The following is a 21,839-nucleotide window of genomic DNA, read 5'->3' as shown; positions in this document are numbered from 1 at the left end:
TATACAGGAAGTGTGGTCCCTCCTAGAGTCTAATAAAAAGACAACAGTGCAAGAGAAAGGCAGCAGAGATTCAGCTGGCGAGGGGGAAAAGTGAGGCCATCGATGCGGAGGCTTAACAAGGTGGGCGCTTCGGAACGGATGCGTTTCGTGATGCCGCATTCATTTGAGGACACCATTAGTCATCGCACCGGAGCCCTCTCTTCGCCGAGAGCAATTAGGGCGCAGTCTGAAAGAAAACAAAAACACCAGCTGCTCACCAAGTATGACCAGATTGGTGGTGCCTTGCTCATTGCCGCTGGGGTAAGTGGCGTACTCGCAGGTGTAACGCCCGGCGTCGGCCATCTTGAGGCTGCTGATGGTAATGGAGGGGTTTGTCAAGGTGCCTTGGATGAAGCGGACACGCCCGTTGAAGGGCGAGTCGGGGAAGCTCTCGCCGTATATGGGGTGAAAGACGGCAATGTTGTCCCTCTGGCCCTCCGTGGGCTCCCATATCCACGACACCTGCGTCCAAGAATGACAAGGAATTAAGAGGGTTGCAGGATGGCAGGCTATGCACATACAGTCTATGCACATACAGTCTATGCACATGTCCAGTCGATTTCATGAAATAGCATGAAGAACACCCACACTGACAGCATTTCAATGCAGCAACGTTCGACCACAACAGTTGCTACATTAAAACTCTAGAGAACATCTCTACAGTACTGTCCTTCCTTTTCAAAGAAATCAGAGGGCAATATTTAATGGTTCAATGCGTCAAGGCCGACATGCACCGCAGGCTCTCTCCTCGTGTGTTATCTGGCTACCTGTGTGAGCTTGGTGTTTCCTCCGTCGACAAACTGACAGCGCAGGTCGACCGACTCAGTGGGGTACGCCTCCACCTCTGGTACCACCCTCACCCGCTGACACGAAGCAGCTGTGGATGGAGAGAGAAAGAGTGAGTGAGTGAGTGAGTGAGTGAGACACATATCAGCTTCTCCAGTTTCTGCCTGTGGCTCACGCGTACAGAACCCACCCTCTTATAACCCATACTAATGCTGAGTGTAGTGATTGAGAAGTGCTCTGCCATTTGAACCAGAATTCTCCCCCGCAGGGAGACAATGGGGGCCGGGGGCTGTCAAAAGCAGCAATCAGCCATTCTTCGCAACCCCTCCTCCCCAAAACGACATATTAAAATCACTGGGATCAAAATAGACCTAGATCTAGTTTCAGGACATTATGCAGTGTGTAAAGCTCTCTCGGACTCAGGTATAACTACCAAACGGGCTATAATGCTGAAAGAGAAATAACCACTTATCACTACAGACTGAGCCTATTATTTACAAGTATCGAAATGGAAGGCTCAGATTCACCCCTCACATCCTGATAATGGCTGTCTATGATTTCCAGTAAAACCGATTTCCTTGTATGCCAGCGTTTTAGATAAACGAGATATGACTATAGTGGAACTTAAAAGGTGCATTCAGAGGTGACGCTGCATGCAGGAAGTAAACACAAAGCGGATCAATTCCCCCAACAACTAAGAGCGTGCACATGCGCGGACACACCGTGTGACTGTGTGAGAGCAAAGTCTTGCATCTCTCTCATCTCAATATCTGCGGTGCGGTTTGTTGCGACGTCATCTCGCCGAGTGTGCCTTTAACCATGCTCCGCATGAAAGATCCGAGGAGCACAGCCTTGAACCGGTGCCTACTGTAAGCTAAATTGACATGAATAAAAGGCGACAGATTAAGATCTCTTACGTCTTTCGTTCAAAGCACTTCAGTGTGAGCTTTGAGCTGGCAAGCACGGAAGGAGGAGTTCCTTTGAAAAACAATGACTTCCAGCGTCAACAGAAAACAGGTATTAGATCCGAGTGAGCGCACCGTCGAGAAATCAGCTCGACAGTATCACAAAAGCGAAAGCTGTGCTTCAGCTCAATACGGGCTGACATAGACATATGTTGGAGAAAAGCAGAGGAAAACCCACATCATTATGCCCGTTTCTTACTGGGGAGTACTGCACAATTAACCATAATATAATGGAAATGTATATATTTGTTCTCCATTCTATAGTCCTATGACACTCTTATCAGGGCTACTCCTTTCATGTAGACATTTAATCATAAAAGATTCCTGCATTAGTCAGGAATCATTAGGGTTCATTAGCATCACTAAGCAAACGGGAGTGAGCAATAGCCTATTGTCACTGGGCTCATTATAATAATATAATACACGCAGAGTCAACGTCATATACATCTTCCGGCTTGTAAAGCAGCAGTGAACCGGAGAGAAAACACAATTAACACCTCAGCCATAAAATCAGTGGCGTTAACCACACTGGGGCAATTACAGGTTTCAATGCAAACAGTTTTTCCCTGCTGCCTAGTTGGCCAAAACGCTGACCTCGTATGTACAGTGTTGATTTGTTAACCCAACTTCATCAAATGCAGTTTAGGTCTAAGTGAACGTGGGAAGAGAAAAAGCGGTCGAAATGGGAGAAATATTAAGAGGAAGCTTTACGACCTGGAGTCTGGGTCGTTTAAAGAGTGGGATCGGTCCAGTACGTGGAGCACCCTTGATACACTCCCGAACGAGCCAAATCAAATCCAATTTTACTCGTCACACGCTTCGTAAACAGGTGTAGACTAACAGTGAAATGCTTACTTGCGGGTCCTTCTCAACAATGCAGGATTGGTCATCAGCACGTAAAAACGGCTGCTATCCACTGCAGCGGCTAGTCAAGCGCAAAGGTATAATTACCGATATTTCTGCCTGAATGATGTAAAAGTGGCAAGTAACGGGATAAGGGAGGGGGGGGGGCTGGATTGTAGACAGAAGAATAGGTACAGGTGCTGGCCGAGTTGAGGCACCCGAAATGAAAAGAGAGAGCCCGAGGGAGGGAAAGAAAACGAGAGCGAAGGAGAGGGAGAGGAAGATGGGGAGGGAGAGAGACAGAGAGAGACACACAGAGAGGGGGAAAGAGAAGGAGAGAGAGCCAAGGCCCACAGAGGCAGTACTAGAGGAGGGTGGAGAGGACAGGAACAGAGAAACTAGAGGGAGCTGGAAGAATTGTATGTGGGCACTCTGTTCTTTCTTTTACACCAAAATAAATGAAGAAAGACAAAGCAGGAAAGAGAATCGAGTGCTGCTGTGTACTTCAGGCCAGAATGTGTCCAACGCGAAATGAGTCGAAAGCAAAGGCACTTTTCCCACCCGCCACTCTTTATGTGACCCCTGCGATGAGCGTTGGCGCAGTGATGACATCGCTGCCATATTAAAGCAGACCTCCGGTAGTGCCGGCCTATTCGTCTCCCTCCTCCCTCCCTCATCTGAATCCATTAGCTCTGCAGGTACACTGATCACAGCCAAATGGCCATACTAGAGGATTAGGCTCTGGCAGCTAGGGTCATACCCCTCTTTCCCTCTGTCCTTCCCCTCATCCCTCTCACTTATACAAACACACACATAAACGCAAACCGTAATACAGGCAGAGCAAACTCAGTAAACACACATCATGCAGAGACAAAGACACACACACACACACACAGAGAGAGAGAGACACACAGATTGGACACACACACACACTCAGAGTGCCTCCAGCTGTTTCCCCTCACTCTCCTGTCGATCTGACAGACACTAAGCAGACTGATCCTCTCAACTCTGGCTGTCACCGACTGCCGGCTAGCTCTTTCGCTCTCCACTGCACTCTTTTTCCTCGCCCCCCCTCTTCATCGCAAGGTCAAAGCAGTGCTCCCTTCCATCTTCTCTGTACTCCCCAATCCTTTTGTCCCCATCTTTCTCATCTCTACCATTTTGCTCCGTGTCAGTGCGCCTCTCCATCTACCTCCCTTCCACTTTTCACTCCCAGGGTCTCAAGTCGGCTCTCTTTTACATCCAATGTCCTATCACGTCATTCACTCTCTTCTTAAGCTTGTAGTCTCCGACTCACTTTTTCCCCCCACTCTCTTTGTGCTGTTCTCCTACCCCTCTGTGCTGTCTTTGTACAGGGAGGATGGTAATATGTGGAGTGTGTGCGCACACGCTGCGATGCATTGGGAAAGTATTCAGACACCTTGACTTATCCCACATTTTCTTACGTTTACAGCCTTATTCTAAAATGGATTAAAGAAAAAAAAAAAGTCATCATTCCACACACACACACACACACACACACACGCACAATACCCTATAATGACAAAGCGAAAACAAGTTTTGACATTTTTGCAAACGTATTCAACATACATACATACATAGTAGGGCAAAAAAGTATTGTCAGCCACCAATTGTGCAAGTTCTCCCACTTAAAAAGATGAGGCCTGTAATTTTCATCTTAGGTAGTACACTATGACAGACAAAATGAGAAGAAAAAAAAAATCCAGAAAATCACACTGTAGTATTTTTAATGAATTTATTTGCAAATTATGGTGGAAAATAAGTCTTTGGTCAATAACAAAAGTTTCTCAATACTTTGTTATATACCCTTTGTTGGCAATGACAGAGGCCAAACGTTTTCTGTAAGTCTTCACAAGGTTTTCACACACTGTTGCTGGTATTTTGGCCCATTCCTCCATGCAGATCTCCTCTAGAGCAGTGATGTTTTGGGGCTGTTGCTGGGCAACACGGACTTTCAACTCCCTCCAAAGATTTATGGGGTTGAGATCTGGAGACTGGCTAATCCACTCCAGGACCTTGAAATGCTTCTTACGAAGCCACTCCGTTGCCCAGGCAGTGTGTTTGGGATCATTGTCATGCAGAAAGACCAAGCCACGTTTCAACTTCAATGCCCTTGCTGATGGAAGGACGTTCACACTCAAAATCTCACGATACATGGCCCCATTCATTCTTTCCTTTACACGGATCAGTCGTCCTGGTCCCTTTGCAGAGAAACAGCCCCAAAGCATGATGTTTCCACCTCCATGCTTCACAGTAGGTATGGTGTTCTTTGGATGCAACTCAGCATTCTTTGTCCTCCAAACTCAACGAGTTGAGTTTACCAAAAAGTTCTATTTTGGTTTCATCTGACAATATGACATTCTCCCAATATTCTTCTGGATCATCCAAATGCTCTCTAGCAAACTTCAGACGGGCCTGGACATGTACTGGCTTAAGCAGGGGGATACGTCTGGCACTGCAGGATTTGAGTCCCTGGCGGCGTAGTGGGTTACTGATGGTAGGCTTTGTTACTTTGGTCCCAGCACTCTGCAGGTCATTCACTAGGTCCCCCTGTGTGGTTTGGGGATTTTTGCTCACCGTTCTTGTGATCATTTTGACCCCACGGGGTGAGATATTGCGTGGAGCCCCAGATCGAGGGAGATTATCAGTGGTCTTGTAGGTCTTCCAGTTTATTTCTTCAAACCAAGCTGCTTACCTATTGCAGATTCAGTCTTCCCAGCCTGGTGCAGGTTTCTGGTGTCCTTTGACAGCTCTTTGGTCTTGGCCATAGTGGAGTTTGGAGTGTGACTGTTTGAGGTTGTGGACAGGTGTCTTTTATACTGACAACAAGTTCAAACAGGTGCCATTAATACAGGTAACGAGTGGAGGACAGAGAAGCCTCTTAAAGAAGAAGTTACAGGTCTGTGAGAGCCAGAAATCTTGATTGTTTGTAGGTGACCAAATACTTATTTTCCACCATAATTTGCAAATAAATTCATAAAAAATCCTAGTGTGATTTTCTGGATTTTTTTTCTCATTTTGTCTGTCATAGTTGAAGTGTACCTATGATGAAAATTACAGGCCTCATCTTTTTAAGTGGAAGAACTTGCACAATTGGTGGCTGACTAAATACTTTTTTGCCCTACTGTGTGTGTGTGATATATATATATATAGTCCCCGATAAGTAGTCAGACCCTTTGCTATGAGACACAAAATTGAGCTCAGGTGCATCCTGTCTCCATTGATCATCATTGAGATGTTTCCACAACTTGATTGGAGACCACCTGTGGTAAATCCAATTGATTGGACATGATTTGGAAAGGCACACATCTGTCTATATAAGGTCCCACAGCTGACAGTGCATATCAGAGCAAAAACCAAGCTATGAGGTCGAAAGAATAGTCCATAGAGCCCCGAAACAGTATTGTGTCGAGGCACCGATCTGGGGAAGGGTACCAAAAACTGTCTGCAGTATTGAAGGTCCCCAAGAACAGTGTCCTCCATCATTCTTAAATGGAAGACGTTTGGAACCACAAAGACTCTTCCTAGAGCTGGCAGCCCAGCCAAACTGAGCAATCAGGGGAGAAGGGCCTTGGTCAGGGAGTTGACCAAGAACCCGATGGTCACTCTGGCCAAGCTCCAGAGTTCCTCTGTGGAGATGGGAGAACCTTCCAGAAAGACAACCACCTCTGCAGCACTCCACCAAACAGGCTTTTATGGTAGAGTGGCCAGAAAGGAGCCACTCCTCAGTAAAAGGCACATGACAGCCCGCTTGAAGTTTGCCAAAAGGCACCTAAAGGACTCTCAGACCATGAGAAACAAGATTCTCTGGTCTGATGAAACCAAGATTGAACTCCTTGGCCTGAATGCCAAGAGTCACGTCTGGAGGAAACCTGGAACCATCCCTACAGCGAACCATGGTGGTGACAGCATCATGGGGATGTTTTTCAGCAGCAGGGACTGGGAGACTAGTCAGGATTGAGGGAAAGATGAACAAAGCAAAGTACAGAGATCCTTGATGAAAACCTACTCCAGAGCACTCAGGACCTCAGACTAGGGTGAAGGTTCATCTTCCAACAGGACAACGACCCTAAGTACACAGCCAAGACAACGCAGGAGTGGCTTCAGGACAAGTCTCAATGTCCTTGAGTGGCCCATCCAGAGCCCGGACTAAACCCGATAGAAAATCTCTGGAGAGACCTGAAAACAGCTGCACAGCAAAGCTCCCCATTCAACCTGACAGAGCTTGAGAGGATCTGCAGAGAAGAATGGGAGAAACTCCCCAAATACAGGTGTGCCAAGCTTGTAGCATCATACCCAGTAAAGGGTCTGAATACTTACGTAAATGCGTTTTCTGTTTTGTTTATGAATTTGCAAGAATTTCCAAAAACCTGTTTTTACTTTGTCATTATGGGGTATTGTGTGCAGATTGAGGGGGGGGGGACAATTTAGACCATTTTAGAATAAGGCTGTAAGGTAACAAAATGTCAAGGGGTCTGAATACTTTCCAAATGCACTGTATATAAAAAGAGACCATGTGAGAACATTAAAAAGAGTTTGTGTGTGTGAGAGAGAGAAAATGTTTTGTGTATCTGTGTAAAACGAAAGGAACAAGAACTGGTGTGTGTGTGTGCGCGTGTGTGTGTGTGAGGACTGGCGATTGCAAGATCTGCATAATATACAATGTGATTCACTCCGAGTGAACCCTCCTCCCATAGCACCCTGGGTGGTTCTGTAGCCATGCATCACGTCTATGGAATGGCTCTCCAGCCCCACGGCTACAGCTCTACTGCCCAGCCCTTCTATGATAAATGTATGTTGGCCTCAGCACCTCACACAAACCTGCTTACATACCCCCAAAACACAGTTATCCACACAGCCCCTCTATACACACACAGAAAATAGAATAACCTATTCATTTGGCTGCAGACGCATGGCTTCTAAAACATGTATGAATTAGGCTGTGCCTGCCACAGTATGTACATGCTCGTCTTCATACTTCTATATACAATTATTTAATCATTCCTCTTCACAAAAGCCCAAACACAGCCCCGCAGCATTCCAAATAGTTAATAATTCATCCGCCTGGTTATGAGCGAGTTCTCCCGCTTATTAAATTATTGACAAGCAACATCTATACTGCACCTGACCAGGGGGGAGAGAGGAAGAGGATGTGGGAGGAATGAGATGAGGAAAAGGGTGGTGGAGTTGGTTCGGGGATGCCTTGTTGCCATGGACTCCACTGCTTCTGTCACGAGGGCCGCAATATTCATTTGAGAGCCATTAGAGTCGGTCGCTTGTCTGTCGGGCACACAGCACTGGAAGTTAATGACTGAATGGAACAGGCAGCGCAGAGTGAACGTCGGCTGACGGGAGAACAGCACTTAAGACGAATGGAGTCCAGGTGCACACCGTTGCAACCCAATGGCTTTGACAAGCTGTTTTGACGCACGTCAACAATCGTCCCTATTAAGAGAGGTAAACTACAAGTCAGACCCCCACCCATGTAAATGTCTTTGATAGAGGAGGTCTGTTGAAAGAATGGACGTCACACCTTCCTTCGAACAAATATGAAAGGGAAAAGATATGTAGGAGCTGCAGAAAGTGGAAGGGAGAAGTCCTTTTTGGACAATTGACATTGTTTAGACAATGCCTATATTCCGTAGTGGGGTCTGACTATATTCCGTAGTGGGGTCCTCCTCCCCCCCCATTACCGCATGTCAAAGCCATAAAGAAAAGCCACACCACCACAATTACAGGGCACCCACTTCGGGTTTTTTTGACAGAAATCCCAGACTGTGGGCTTAAAGTTCCACAATCCATCCAAAAACGAAACTTCCCTGAATCATCCTTTGGCTGTACATTATTTACAATGACAGTTTGTCTCTACGGATGTTACACCTCCCTTTGCCCTCAGAACAGCCTCAATTTATCTGGTCTTGGACTCTACAAGGTGTCAAAAGCGTTCCACAGGGATGCTGAACCATGTTGACTCCAACGCTCCCCACAGTTGTGTCAAGTTGACTGGATGTCCTTTGGGTTGTGGACCATTCTTGATACACACCGGAAACTGTGAAAAACCCAGCAGCGTTGCAGTTCTTGACACACTCAAACCGGTGACCTGACACCTACTACCATACCCCATTCAAAGCCACTTCAATATTTTGTCTTGCCCATTCACCCTCTGAATGGCCCAAAACACACAATCCATGTCTCAAGGCTTAAAAATCATTCTTTAACATGTCTCCTCCCCTTCAACTACACTGATTGAAGTGGATTTAACATGTGATCTCAATAAGGGATCATAGCTTTCAGCTGGAATCACAGTGGTCAGTCTCATGGAAAGAGCAGGTGTTCCTAATGTTGTGCATACTCAGTGTAGATCCGTCATGTGGCGAGGCAAAGACCTATTTAGCTAGGGATTAACGTCAGGCATGATATTTATTCCTGAATCTAAAGGGTTACTCGTATAATAAAACTAGCTCTGCGAGCGCGAGGAACAGCACCGGAAAGAGGAGGGGTTGGGTTCTAACACCGAATAGGGCGAGTTTCTAAAGATCACACTACCGTCACCGAGCCACAGGCAGCAGTGTCTACATTTATAGTCAAACATCACGGTAAGAAAAGCCACCCAGGAGGGGAAACGCGGAATTACATTAAGGGCTAGTGACGTATCCACAAGAATGAGAAAAGGCAGCTTAATCCAAGTTTGCATCATAGACCAATCACTCTCTTGAGCACAGATGAAAAGATCCTGGGAAAGGTTCAGGCAAATACAATGACAAAGGTCCTTGGAGGAATATTAGACTGGGCTTATTTCATTGTTACAGTTCAGACAGTAAGCCATTAAAGAAGGTTGATTAACAGAGTGCGGGTTGTTGCGTACTCACCCTCTCAATTGCCTGGCTATGGATTTTGTACAACGCTCTTTATTATTTGGTAGACTTTGTAGACCGGAGTGCTCCACTGCACTCCATTGGGAGACGTCAGGTTATGTTTATTCTCTTGCCTGAGTGAGCGACCGCACCGCAGAGGTTAGCCAACGTCAGTTGCTTTGTCTTTTAAGTAAGCGGGTTGAAAATACAGCTCAGATATTGCGCAATTGATTTTATTTCTTCTTTTTTTTTTCCACACGCGGGACCAACGATCCGTTGATTTTTCCCCCGCACTGAGCAAATTTCATGGCTGCTGAGTGCAAACTTCAACGTGAGAATTCTGTGTTCTGTGCAACTTTAATGTGAACACAGGCTGTACCCGCTTAAAGCTAGTTTTAACAGCGGCCAAGTAGGCAACCTGATCATAATAATGTAGGCCTACCTGAGTGGCCTACCATCAAAAACAATGAAGAAAATGCATCCCATAACATTTTAATGAAAACAGCTATTCTATCATTCAACCTACAGTAGCAGCCAATGTGGTGTTCAATATGGGCCTACATTCCATGAGACTGAACAAAGAAAACATGCAGGGCTTGACATTAACCTGTTTAGCCACCTGTCCTTCAGACAAAGGCGACTGAAAATGTTGTGTTGTTTGATGCAAGAATCCACTTTACAAAATAAAATGGATTATTATTCCCATACCATTATTACAGAAAAATCAGACAAATTATTCTATCCTCTGCTTACTGGCTACTTAGCTTATTCAAGCCGGTCTCAAAATACAACACTGACCCTTTAAAGACAAAAAAAAATAATAAATGATTTGCTCTTCAAGGTGTCTAGAAATGTGCACGTTTCGTGCTCTTGTAGGATGACGACAAATGATCTATAACTGGGCTAATAACTCACTAACTCGTAAAGGATATGAACAAAATGTGCACACGTGGCTTCATGCAGCTAATTCTATTTGATCTGGACTCACGACCACAGCTGTAAACACAGTCCAGTTCAAAGTAAAACGGCACAGATCCATATATGGCAACGATCTATTTGCATATACGCCTACTACAGCTCTGATTGGCTATACCGCACAGGTCTGTGTATGGGCGGAGTCGTGCGCAATAGAACAGTCTCGGGCAACTGCCCGCCCTCACACACAGCTTAGAGAGAGCCTTGCATGGGACCCGATGGCTTGGAAACGATGATGATTCAAATAGCAGGTGATTCGCCCCAGGCAACCGGGCTATCCGTAAGGAAGATACTTCACCTGATTAGCTTGAAATGGATAACGAAATGTGAGCAATGTAAACAGCCCCAGATGATGCCATCAGTTAGCTAGCTGAATACCAGGAGACTAATGTATTAAGATACTAAGGCCTCTGAATGGGATGCAACATGCAGTGAGTACACTATTCAATTGCAACAGCCTCCGTTTCAACTCCAGACAGCAGTCAAAGGTCGCACTGTGCCCACCATTTCTTTTTTGTACTTTTAAACCCTTTTTTCACCATACCCAAATTGGTCGTTATAGTCTCGTCCCATCGCTGCAACTCCCGTACGGACTCGGAAGAGGCGAAGTTCTAGAGCCATGCGTCGACCCCGCCGAGCTGCACTGCTTCTTGACACACTGCTCGCTTAACCCGGATGCCAGCCGCACCAATAATGTTGGAGGAAACGCCATCCAGCCGGTGACCGAAGTCGGCGTGCATTCGCCCGGCTCGCCACAAGGAGTCGCTAGAGCGAGAGTTGACAAGGACACCCCTAGCCAACCAAACCCAGACAAAATTAGGCCAATTGTGCGCCGCCTCATGGGTCTCCCAGTCGCGGCCAGCTGCGACACAGCCCGGGATCGAACCCGGGTTTATAGTGACGTCTCCAGCATTGCTATGCAGTGCCTTAGACCGCTGCAACACTCGGGAAGCCCTGTGCTCACCATTTCTGTCAACTCAGCAAACCTAACATGCATGCACAGTTTTTTCATCAACATGCCATAGGTAAAGATTTGTAGACGTCTGAGGTTTATAACTCAGTCAAGGACGTTGCCGTAAGGGCAACACAGCGGGTCAGGACTGGAGCTGCATTAGAGCCAACCTGGTAGAGGTTTATCTCGGCTGTGTGTCAGGAGTTCTCACAAACACACAGGTGGCAAAATCGTGCCGGCTTTGTGACTTTAGTCCTCAAATTAGGGGTCTTGCTGCTTCAAAAAAAAAAATGGCCCTATTGAGGGATTCACACCGATTAAAAATACCCAAATCTCTCGCCTCTGGCTTCTAGGCCAGGCTGCTCTCTCCTGTTGATTACATACATATCGGACTCTGCTCTAATCCCTGGATTTCCAGGATCACAGGCACAATCTGTCAGATGGGTGGGGAGGAAACATAACGGGAGAAATTTAATTAAGTAACAGCAGGTCCTTGGGCTAAAAGATACTCTAAGTCTAGCACCCTTTTCACCTCTACCCGATAAAACTGACATGTGATAGGCCGGTCATAAAGTTCCAGTCACCTCTTCTTGAATAAAGAAATATACGATTGACAAGGTCAAGGTCCCTGAATGTCACAGACGAGCTGCTCACACGGAGCGCCAAAATGAGGAGGGCCGTCAACCTTGTCCGATTCTATAAATTCAGTTTTGGTTCCTGGTCACATCAAATGTTTTCACTTTCCTCGCAGTTCCTTCTGGTTCGTAATCCTAAACTATCAAAACACACACACACACACACACACAATATTGTACCAGTGCCCTTCAATCAAAACATATCAAAATGTCCTTGGCTGAGATTAGTCTGGACGAGAAACTGTCCAAATCCCTCCCCTCTCTCCCGGCAACAATATCAATATTTTCACGACTCACTCAAGCCAACTGTAAATAAGTCATAAACAGACTGAAATTCGATCCCAACCCAGCTCGTGACTTCCAGGAACGCATGCTGGGCTATTGGTCGTCAAGGAGATGTGATGGAGTCACTGTGGACGAGGCGAAGCAGCTGTGAAGCTGAGCAACATCTGCTATTTCTCAGTCACATCTGGTGACAGCCCCGCTCATCACAAAGCAGACAGACTGCCAAGAGTGGACCGGGGATAGGGAGGGGCAGGAAAGGGGGAAGGATAGGGAGAGATAAGGGGGTTGGTGGGTAGAGTTGGAACAGACCATAGTCCTATATGCCTGTACAAGGACAGATAATTGCATAGTAAATTAACATATTTGCAAAGCTGTTATTCCATCCATGACAGCAATCAAGAAAATACGCATTCACTGGCATATGTTACAGACAGATGATCAGGATCAACTTCAGAATCTGAGGTATGGCAGTTGTCATGTGTCGATATGCCGACCAGTGAAACTAATGTACGGATGGCGAGGAACGACTCCGTACAAGACCATACATTTCGAGAGAGAGAGCAGGTAGGTACGCTTTCTTCAAGAGCATTGACATTTCAAAAACAGGCTTCTCCCCAGGAAACCTGATCACTTGCTAAGCCCGTCTTCAAGAGAGACTCTTCACTCCTCCTCTACACACTCCCACCCACTGCATCTGTCATTCACCGGCTGTCCTTCCTCTCAGTCACTCGCTTTCATGTTTCCCCTCTCGCTCTACACCACATCAGTCTCCCCTTAAAAGACAAACAGAAAATGCCCCGCCAAGTCTGTAGAATATCCATCCATCTGCATTTCTTTTAACACCTTGCCAAGCCTCTGTCACAGCACGGATAAGGCAAGCAAAAGAGATCATCAATAAAGTGACAGGGGCACGCACAAACAAAACAAGAAGGTTGTACATCTGCATTGCTTGCTGTTTGGAGTTAAGGCTGGGTTTCTGTACGGCACTTTGTGACATCTGTGGATGTAAAAAAGGGCTTTAAAAATACATTTGACTGATTGATATGGTTGCTAAATACATTTGATTGATTGACAGGGTACACTCACATGACAGTTTATTAGGTACACCCCCCCCCCCCAGGTTCACGGAAATGGATCGCTCCTACAGACAGTGAGACATATGGCCGTGGCTTGCTACACAGTGCATTCGGAAAGTATTCAGACCCCTTGACTTTCCCATACATTCTTCTGTTACAGCCTTATTCTAAAATGGATTAAATTGTTTTTCCCCCCCTCAATACCCCATCATGAAAAAGCAAAGAAGTTTTTATACATTTTTGCAAATGTATTAAAAATAAAAGAACTGAAAAATCTCATTTACATAAGTATTCTGACCCTTTACTCAGTACTTTGAAACACCTTTGGCAGCGATTACAAGTCTAGAGTCTTCTGGAGTAAGACGCTACAAGCTTGGCACACCTGTATTTGGGGAGTTTCTCCCACTCTTCTCTGCAGATCCTCTCAAGCTCGTTCAGGTTGGCTGGAGAGTGTCACTGCACAGCTATTTTCAGGTCTCTCCAGAGATGTTCGACTCTGGCTGGGCAACTCAAGGACATTCGGAGACTTGTCCCGGAGCCACTCCTGCATTGTTTTGGCTGTGTGCTTTGGGTCGTTGGCCTGTTGGAAGGTAAACCTTCACCCCATTCTGGAGGTCCTGAGTGCTCTGGAGCAAGTTTTCATCAAGGATCTCTCTGTACTTTGCTCTGTTCATCTTTCTCTCGACCCTGACAAGTCTCCCAGTCCCTGCCACTGAAAAACATCCCCACAACATGATGCTGCCACCTTACTTCACAGGATTCACCGGAGCTCAATTTCAAATCTCATAGCAAAAGGGTCTGAAACCTTATTTACATAAATAGTTTAAATTTTAAATACATTTGCAAACATTTCTAACAGTTTTTGGTTCGTCTTTATGGTTTATTATCTGTAGATTGATGAAGATTTAGTTTTATGGAATCCATTTTAGAATAAGGCTGTAATGTAACAAAATGTGGGGGGGGGAAAAATCAAGGGGTCTGAATACTTTCCGAATGCACTGTATAAAGCAGGAAGACAGGCATCAAGGCACTCAGTTACTGTTCGAATTGAACGTTAAAATGGGCAAAACGACTGACCTAAGTGACGGAGCATGTTATGATCAGCGATGCCAGACGCAATTGATCCAGTATCTCAGAAACAGCTGCCCTCCAGGGCTTTTCACTCACGACAGTGTCTAGGGTTTACCGAGAATGGTGCAAAACAAAAAAAACATCCAGTCAGCGGCAGTCCTGTGGACGAAAACAGCTTGTTGATGAGAGAGGTCGAAGGAGAATGGCAAGAATCGTGCAAGCTAACAGGTCACAAACAGACATAACGGCACAACAGTGGTGTGCAGAACGGCATCCCAGAACGCACAACTCGGTTCTTGTCACAGATGGGCTACTGCAGCAGACGATCACACTGGGTTCCACTCATATCAGCTAAAAAACGAGAAGCAGCGGCGCCAGTGGGCAACGCCATCACCAACACTGGACAATTGAGGAGTGGAAAAACATCACCTGGTCCGACGAATCCCGGTTCGCTTTGCGTCATTCTGATGGCAGAGTCAGGATTTGGCGTAAGCAGCATGAGTCCGTCCTGCCTGGTGTCAACGGTACAGGTTGGTGGATGTGGTGTACCGCCGTCCAATCTGCAGCAACTGCGTGATGACATCGCGTCGGCATGGTTCAACATCCCCGTGGAACATTTCCGACTTGTAGAATCCATGCCCCGAAGAATTCAGGCTATTCAGGAGGCAAAGGTGGGCCCGACCCAGTACTAGATGGTGTACCTAATAAACTGTCTGGTGAGTGTACACCTTCACTGTGGTCTACAATGGACTTTACTGTCTGATTGTAACATCCTAATATAAAAATACCAGTGAAGAGGCGCTCTCCAGTCACCCACCTCTTTGGGTAAATGTGCCCTGTGTAGGTATCAGCTTACATAGTTAATGGAACTTGACCCCTTTTTATGTAGCAGTACGTTCACCACTATGACCGTGAGACTGATTTCGCACATACAGTGGGGAGAACAAGTATTTGATAACCTGCAAAATCGGCAGTGTTTCCTACTTACAAACATGTAGAGGTCTGTCATTTTTATCATAGGTACACTTCAACTGTGAGAGACGGAATCTAAAACAAAAATCCAGAAAAATCACATTGTATGATTTTTAAGTAATTAATTTGCATTTTATTGCATGACATAAGTATTTGATACATCAGAAAAGCAGAACTTAATATTTGGTACAGAAACCTTTGTTTGCAATTACAGAGATCATACGTTTCCTGTAGTTCTTGACCAGGTTTGCACACACTGCAGCAGGGATTTTGGCCCACTCCTCCATACAGACCTTCTCCAGATCCTTCAGGTTTCGGGGCTGTCGCTGGGCAATACGGACTTTCAGCTCCCTCCAAAGATGTTCTATTGGGTTCAGGTCTGGAGACTGGCTAGGCCACTCCAAGACCTTGAGATGCTTCTTACGGAGCCACTCCTTAGTTGCCCTGGCTGTGTGTTTCGGGTCATTGTCATGCTGGAAGACCCAGCCATGACCCATCTTCATTGCTCTTACTGAGGGAAGGAGGTTGTTGGCCAAGGTCTCGCGAGACATGGCCCCATCCATCCTCCCCTCAATACAGTGCAGTCGTCCTGTCCCCTCTGCAGAAAAGCATCCCCAAAGAATGATGTTTCCACCTCCATGCTTCACGGTTGGGATGGTGTTATTGGGGTTGTACTCATCCTTCTTCCTCCAAACACGGCGAGTGGAGTTTAGACCAAAAAGCTCTATTTTTGTCTCATCGGACCACATGACCTTCTCCCATTCCTCCTCTGGATCATCCAGATGGTCATTGGCAAACTTCAGACGGGCCTGGACATGCGCTGGCTTGAGCAGTGGGACCTTGCGTGTGCTGCAGGATTTTAATCCATGACGGCGTAGTGTGTTACTAATGGTTTTCTTTGAGACTGTGGTCCCAGCTCTCTTCAGGTCATTGACCAGGTCCTGCCGTATAGTTCTGGGATGATCCCTCACCTTCCTCATGATCATTGATGCCCCACGAAGTGAGATCTTGCATGGATCCCCAGACCGAGGGTGATTGACCGTCATCTTGAACTTCTTCCATTTTCTAATAATTGCGCCAACCGTTGTTGCCTTTTCACCAAGCTGCTTGCCTATTGTCCTGTAGCCCATCCCAGCCTTGTGCGGGTCTACAATTTTATCCCTGATGTCCTTACACAGCTCTCTGGTCTTGGCCATTGTGGAGAGGTTGGAGTCTGTTTGATTGAGGGTGTGGACAGGTGTCTTTTATACAGGTAATGAGTTCAAACAGGTGCAGTTAATACAGGTAATGAGTGGAGAACAGGAGGGCTTCTTAAAGAAAAACTAACAGGTCTGTGAGAGACGGAATTCTTACTTGTTGGTAGGTGATCAAATACTTATGTCATGCAATAAAATGCTAATTAATTACTTAAAAATCAATGGCATTTTCTGGATTTTTGTTTTAGATTCCGTCTCTCACCGTTGAAGTGGACCTATGATTAAAATGACAGACCTCTACATGCTTTGTAAGTAGGAAAACCTCCAAAATCGGCAGTGTATCAAATACTTGTTCTCCCCACTGTACATAAAAAACAACTAGGGCACAAAAACAAGCGAGGTAAAACAGACTGAGCAGGAAACCGGGCTGGCCTATTTTCTGTTTGTTCTGACATACTAGCCTGTCCAAGGTCTGAGAGTTGAGCAAATGGCTCCACGCCGCGTGAGGTCTTCACCAGAGGAAATGCCCATGATGCAATAAAATGGTGTTTTGTTATTCTGTGATTTTATCTGGTTGGGGGGGGGGTTATTTAGTAGCCCACTTCCAGAGGTCTACCTGCCTCGGCACGAGCAGTCAGTCTACCCACTTAGCAAGAGCAACAATGGGCATTTCCTCACTGTCCATTTGCTCTACCCTAATTGAATTTGTCTCGTGAATGCAGCTGGACAGAGCCCTTGCATCACCTGACTCACGGATAGAAATGCACAGTGTCGAGTCTATCCATTTCACTGTCAGCAAGATAGATGGCTAGCTATGCACAGACACAGTTCAATACAATTCTAACCAATGAGAGCTGTGCAAGAATCCTCACATCATTTGGATTTACTGATGTCGATTCACAGGGGGTGTTCGAGTCCATCCGTTCAGCGTCAGATCAGTAGATCTGTGCAGATTGACGCGGAGTTCAGACGATGTGAGACAGCCCCCCCGACTCTCCCCACAGGCTTCTGCGGGAATCTCCCACGCCAGGCCTCCCTAATCATCATCACCCCAGTTTCTTCCCTCTCTGATGTGCGCTCACGAAGCACAGACCTTCATCACTTCAGCTCATTACGGAGAACAGTAGACACCTTCCCTGTCAGCTTAGCACTCCCCCCTCCCCAGCCCCCGTTCCTCGTTTCTAGATTCCATTACTTATAATGAGGCAACCCCACCCCTCTCTGCCTTCTGCCCTCAGTCTCAGTGACAGATCATCTCCTCCATTATCTCTACCTTCTCTAACTACTCTCTTTTGTCTGCTGCGGCAAGTTTCTCTCTTTCCTGCTGTTAGCATTCACCCCATTCTGGCTCTTCACACGGTTCCCTCCAGCTCTTCTTTCTCCATGTCCTCTCCTCTGATTTCTTCCTGTCAGATCTCTCGCTTTCTCCACCTCCCAATTCATCAACACCTGGGTCATTATCCCAGTGGATAAGCAGCGGCAGATTGCGCAACTGTTTTCTCTAAAAGCACAGTTTTTCCGAGGTCAGCCGAGCATCACCTGATCCAAACCTACAACACAGTATGAAGAGCCTTAGTTCTGATTCCGGGTCAGCCGTTATGGACACCTCTTCAGGAGGATGCCTGTGTGGCGAAACAAAAGCCTCTGCTCGGGCTCCCGGTGTGACCGCTAATTAGGTGCTCGTCAGCGTCAGCCTGTCCTGTTCAATCCGGCACAGTCCCCCCCCCTACAGTGTCCCCAGAGTGTAGGTACTGCCTAATGAAGTCCTGTAGCCATCACTGCTAATGGAGCAGTCACATTGCTTATTCCAACAGTGCCAGGGCCTGGACCCTCTCCAGTATCCGCTGCCTTAGACGATGGGAGGCGGCACCGCGGCACAGTTTATCTGGCAGACTACTGGAGTGACAAATATCGAGAGGGACAGTCTGTGTGCGAGTGTGTCTGTCGGGGTCAATGGCAGAGGTGTCACTGGAGATTCCCAGCGATACGGTGACACATTAGCCCACATTTGTTTTCCGGAAGGAAGGAAAGTGTCCACTGAGCGATACTATACTGCCGCCGAGACGGTGGCCCTGGGTAGTGTGACTGTTCATTCATAGTCCGACGGCGATTGGGATCTCGTTCACTAACTACCAAATGCAAAACGTACACCGCCTCCGCCAAGCTCTACTCACTGAGGCTTCACTCATTGAGAAACTGTTGAATTCCGTTGGCTTTAGATTGGAAATTGGTCATCTTTTACCCCTTCTATCTGGAGGCTGACCGTACTAACGGAGAACGTAATGCCAGAAATGCTCACTTCATGTTGGTTGCTCTGAGGGAGCGCTCATTGCGTTTCCCTGGTTCCCCTCCCTTGACACCCCCACCTTCGCTACCTCCCTCCCTTACTCTCATTTGCTAGCCTTCACATCTGAATAAATAAACATAGGGAGGGGTGGCGGAGTGGGAAAGTAGGGCACTTCAACCTGAAATGTACTGCACCAGTCTAACCAATTTGCAGAGATTGGACAAGGAAAGGCAGTGGACAGACAGACAGACAGACAGAGAGAGAGAGAGAGATTGAGAACATGTCTGCTAAAGAGGGGGATGGTTTGCAACAGGAAAATAAACCAGGCAGTCTGTCAAGGAGAGCTAAAGAGGGAGAAAAAAATGGAAATATAAGCGATGGAGGGCTGGGTTGAAGAGGTGAACTGAATCAAGGGAAGTGGAGAGGTGGCCTGAGAGGGGAGGTAGATGGAGAGAAAAGGAGAGAAAGAACAGGGGAAGTGGGGGGAGAGAGAAAGCGGAAGGGTAGCGTTTCGACATGGGGTACAGAAGGGCCACATTTCCACAGTGCATTAATAATCTATGCAGGTTCCTGTGGGCATGACGTGCAGGCACCGTCCCCCTCCTTTCTTCTTCTGCTCCCTCCCAAGGCAGTGTCTATTTAAATGTGTGTTTAAAAATCGGGGAGTACAATAGCTCTGATGGCGGCTGGCGTCACAAGCCCTCTCTTCCCCTCGTTTTCCCCTCTTTTCCTTCCTCTCTCTCTGGAAGAGAGCAGGAGAAAAGAGGGCGAACAGGGAGAGGGTAAAGCAGTCCCTCGGCCCCTGAGCACCGGGCCTTGTGGTGATGACGATGAATTAATGAATCGCTGACAAACTCTTGGGCTGCAACCGAGTGTAAGCACTTGCTGAGGGGACGTGATGGGGGGGCTAAAAGCATTGCGTCTGAAATTAGGAAAGAATAAAGTTGGGTTGCAGCCAACAGGGTGGCGCCTGGGGGGAAATCACCGGGGAGAAGATTCAGCCCCCCTTCCAGCTCCCAAAAATACTGGCACGCGCAGCGCCCATGCCCACCAAGCAATCATAAACACAGCTCGGCTGCAACGTGAGGCCCAAATAAAGGGGGAACCAGGGAAGAAAAAGGCCCTTGGGGGCCCACGGGGTGGATTTTAGTTCAGGGGAGGTCCTCAGCAGCACGCACTAATGCTCTCCACAGGCAGAATGTGCAGCGAGACGGAAAATAGCAAAGCTGGGAGATAAAAAAAAGAGGATATGTCTCTCTTTTACATGATGCTTCACTCATCCGGTTTCTTCATCGACAACTCCAAGGCACAAACCCTCTCAGAGTCCTCGGGCATTACATTCTCCTCATGTTTCTCCGGTCATCGTCCGTCCACGGTTTTCTGTCCGAGGGAGATACTGGCACCCCGCCACCGTGACCTTATCCTATCTGACCTCCATTAACCTTCATCTGGTATGGTTTCACAGTCTTCTCTTCATGACACATGGATCGGGGTCTGACTCGAATCCTGTCAGCGCAGTAGCTCCATTAAAGGGATACTTTGGGATTTTGGTAATGAAGCCCTTTATCTACTTCCCCAGAGTCAGATGAACTTAGGGATACCATTTGTCATGTCTGTGTCCAGGACATGCTAATAAATACCTGTAGACTTCCAGTAGTTAGCGTTGGCTCGTAAAACTACCTCAACTGCTCCCATATACTGGACACAGAGACATAGAAATGGTATCCACAAGTTCATCCGACTCTGGGGAAGTAGATAAATGGGCCTTTGCCAAAATCCCGAAGTATCACTTTAAGCCATAAACGCTATCTTGATTTAGCACAGGGGGTGGGGGGGCATGGTCTGTTTGTCCTCCATGGTGGGGGGGGCATGGTCTGTTTGTCCACCATGGGGGGGGGGGCATGGTCTGTTTGTCCTCCATGGGGGGGGGGGGGGCATGGTCTGTTTGTCCACCATGGGGGGGGGGGGGGGGCATGGTCTGTTTGTCCTCCATGGGGGGGGGGGGGGCATGGTCTGTTTGTCCACCATGGGGGGGGGGCATGGTCTGTTTGTCCACCATGGGGGGGGGGGGGCATGGTCTGTTTGTCCTTCATTGGGGGTGGGGGGGGCATGGTCTGTTTGTCCTCCATGGGGGGGGGGGCATGGTCTGTTTGTCCTCCATTGTCGTGTCGCTGGGAAAGCTCTTCTAATCTGGTGGCAATTCTTATCCTGGGTATATAATTAGCAACTGGGTGGGGAAAAAGGTCACAAAACCCAGGGTTTTTTCTCTGGGAATCCCCCCCTTTGGATTGCGTCGTCTGCCTCGACTTCGACGGCGCACCAGTATCATTAACTCTCATCGGTAATGGTTATTTCTATGTATCAACAGGGCGGCTTAAATATAAATGTTGTTTTTTTTCCCTCCCACATGAATAACATGTACTTCTCCCCAGTTACGCTGGCCTTCAGCGATAATGAATTAGTGCTACGTTGCTCTTAAGACACGGAGGACTGTTATTTATCCTCACAAAAAGAGAGAGTGAAGTACCGTGAATGCTCTCTCCCCGTCGCCTATTGGCGGTACCGCTTGAGAAAAGCATGGTTCCTCTAAACCAGGTCCAGATTGAGTGGCTGTCGCTACAGTAGATTCTAGATATGGAACACAGGTGTTCTTTGCCACAAGGACTATCGTTTGAAACGGAATCTCTATGGAAGCGAAGCTCGTCCTTCACACCATAATGGAAGAAAAAGGTCAACAGGCCGGGCCACATACAAACAGCGATGGTCTAATGGGAACAAAATCCTAGCAAAGTATCTATTCACCCCCATTCACGAGTGGCAAAAAAACAGGAAGCTACTCTCTGGAGTGCTGTTTGGCAGGATAAAACATGAAAAAGAGCCAC

At 47.1% G+C, this 21,839-nt stretch overlaps 1 protein-coding gene across 2 annotated transcripts in view; it reads right to left on the bottom strand.

Annotated features, from left to right (window-relative positions):
* pvrl2l (PVR cell adhesion molecule related 2 like) overlaps window positions 1-21,839 on the bottom strand; it is an 83,141-nt gene that overhangs the window by 50,326 nt on the left and 10,976 nt on the right. For both annotated transcript variants that reach the window (XM_064983740.1, XM_064983741.1), the window contains exons 2-3: window positions 807-916; window positions 258-501 (exon numbers count right to left, since the gene is read on the bottom strand). In XM_064983740.1, the coding sequence (XP_064839812.1) occupies window positions 258-501; window positions 807-916 (354 nt within the window). The remainder of the gene's footprint in view (window positions 1-257; window positions 502-806; window positions 917-21,839) is intronic.

Source organism: Oncorhynchus masou, chromosome 13 (genome assembly GCF_036934945.1).
Source record: "Oncorhynchus masou masou isolate Uvic2021 chromosome 13, UVic_Omas_1.1, whole genome shotgun sequence".
In the NCBI taxonomy this organism is placed as follows: Eukaryota; Metazoa; Chordata; class Actinopteri; order Salmoniformes; family Salmonidae; genus Oncorhynchus; species Oncorhynchus masou.
Note: the sequence above shows the minus strand (reverse complement) of the source record. Positions and strands in the feature narration are given on the sequence as shown.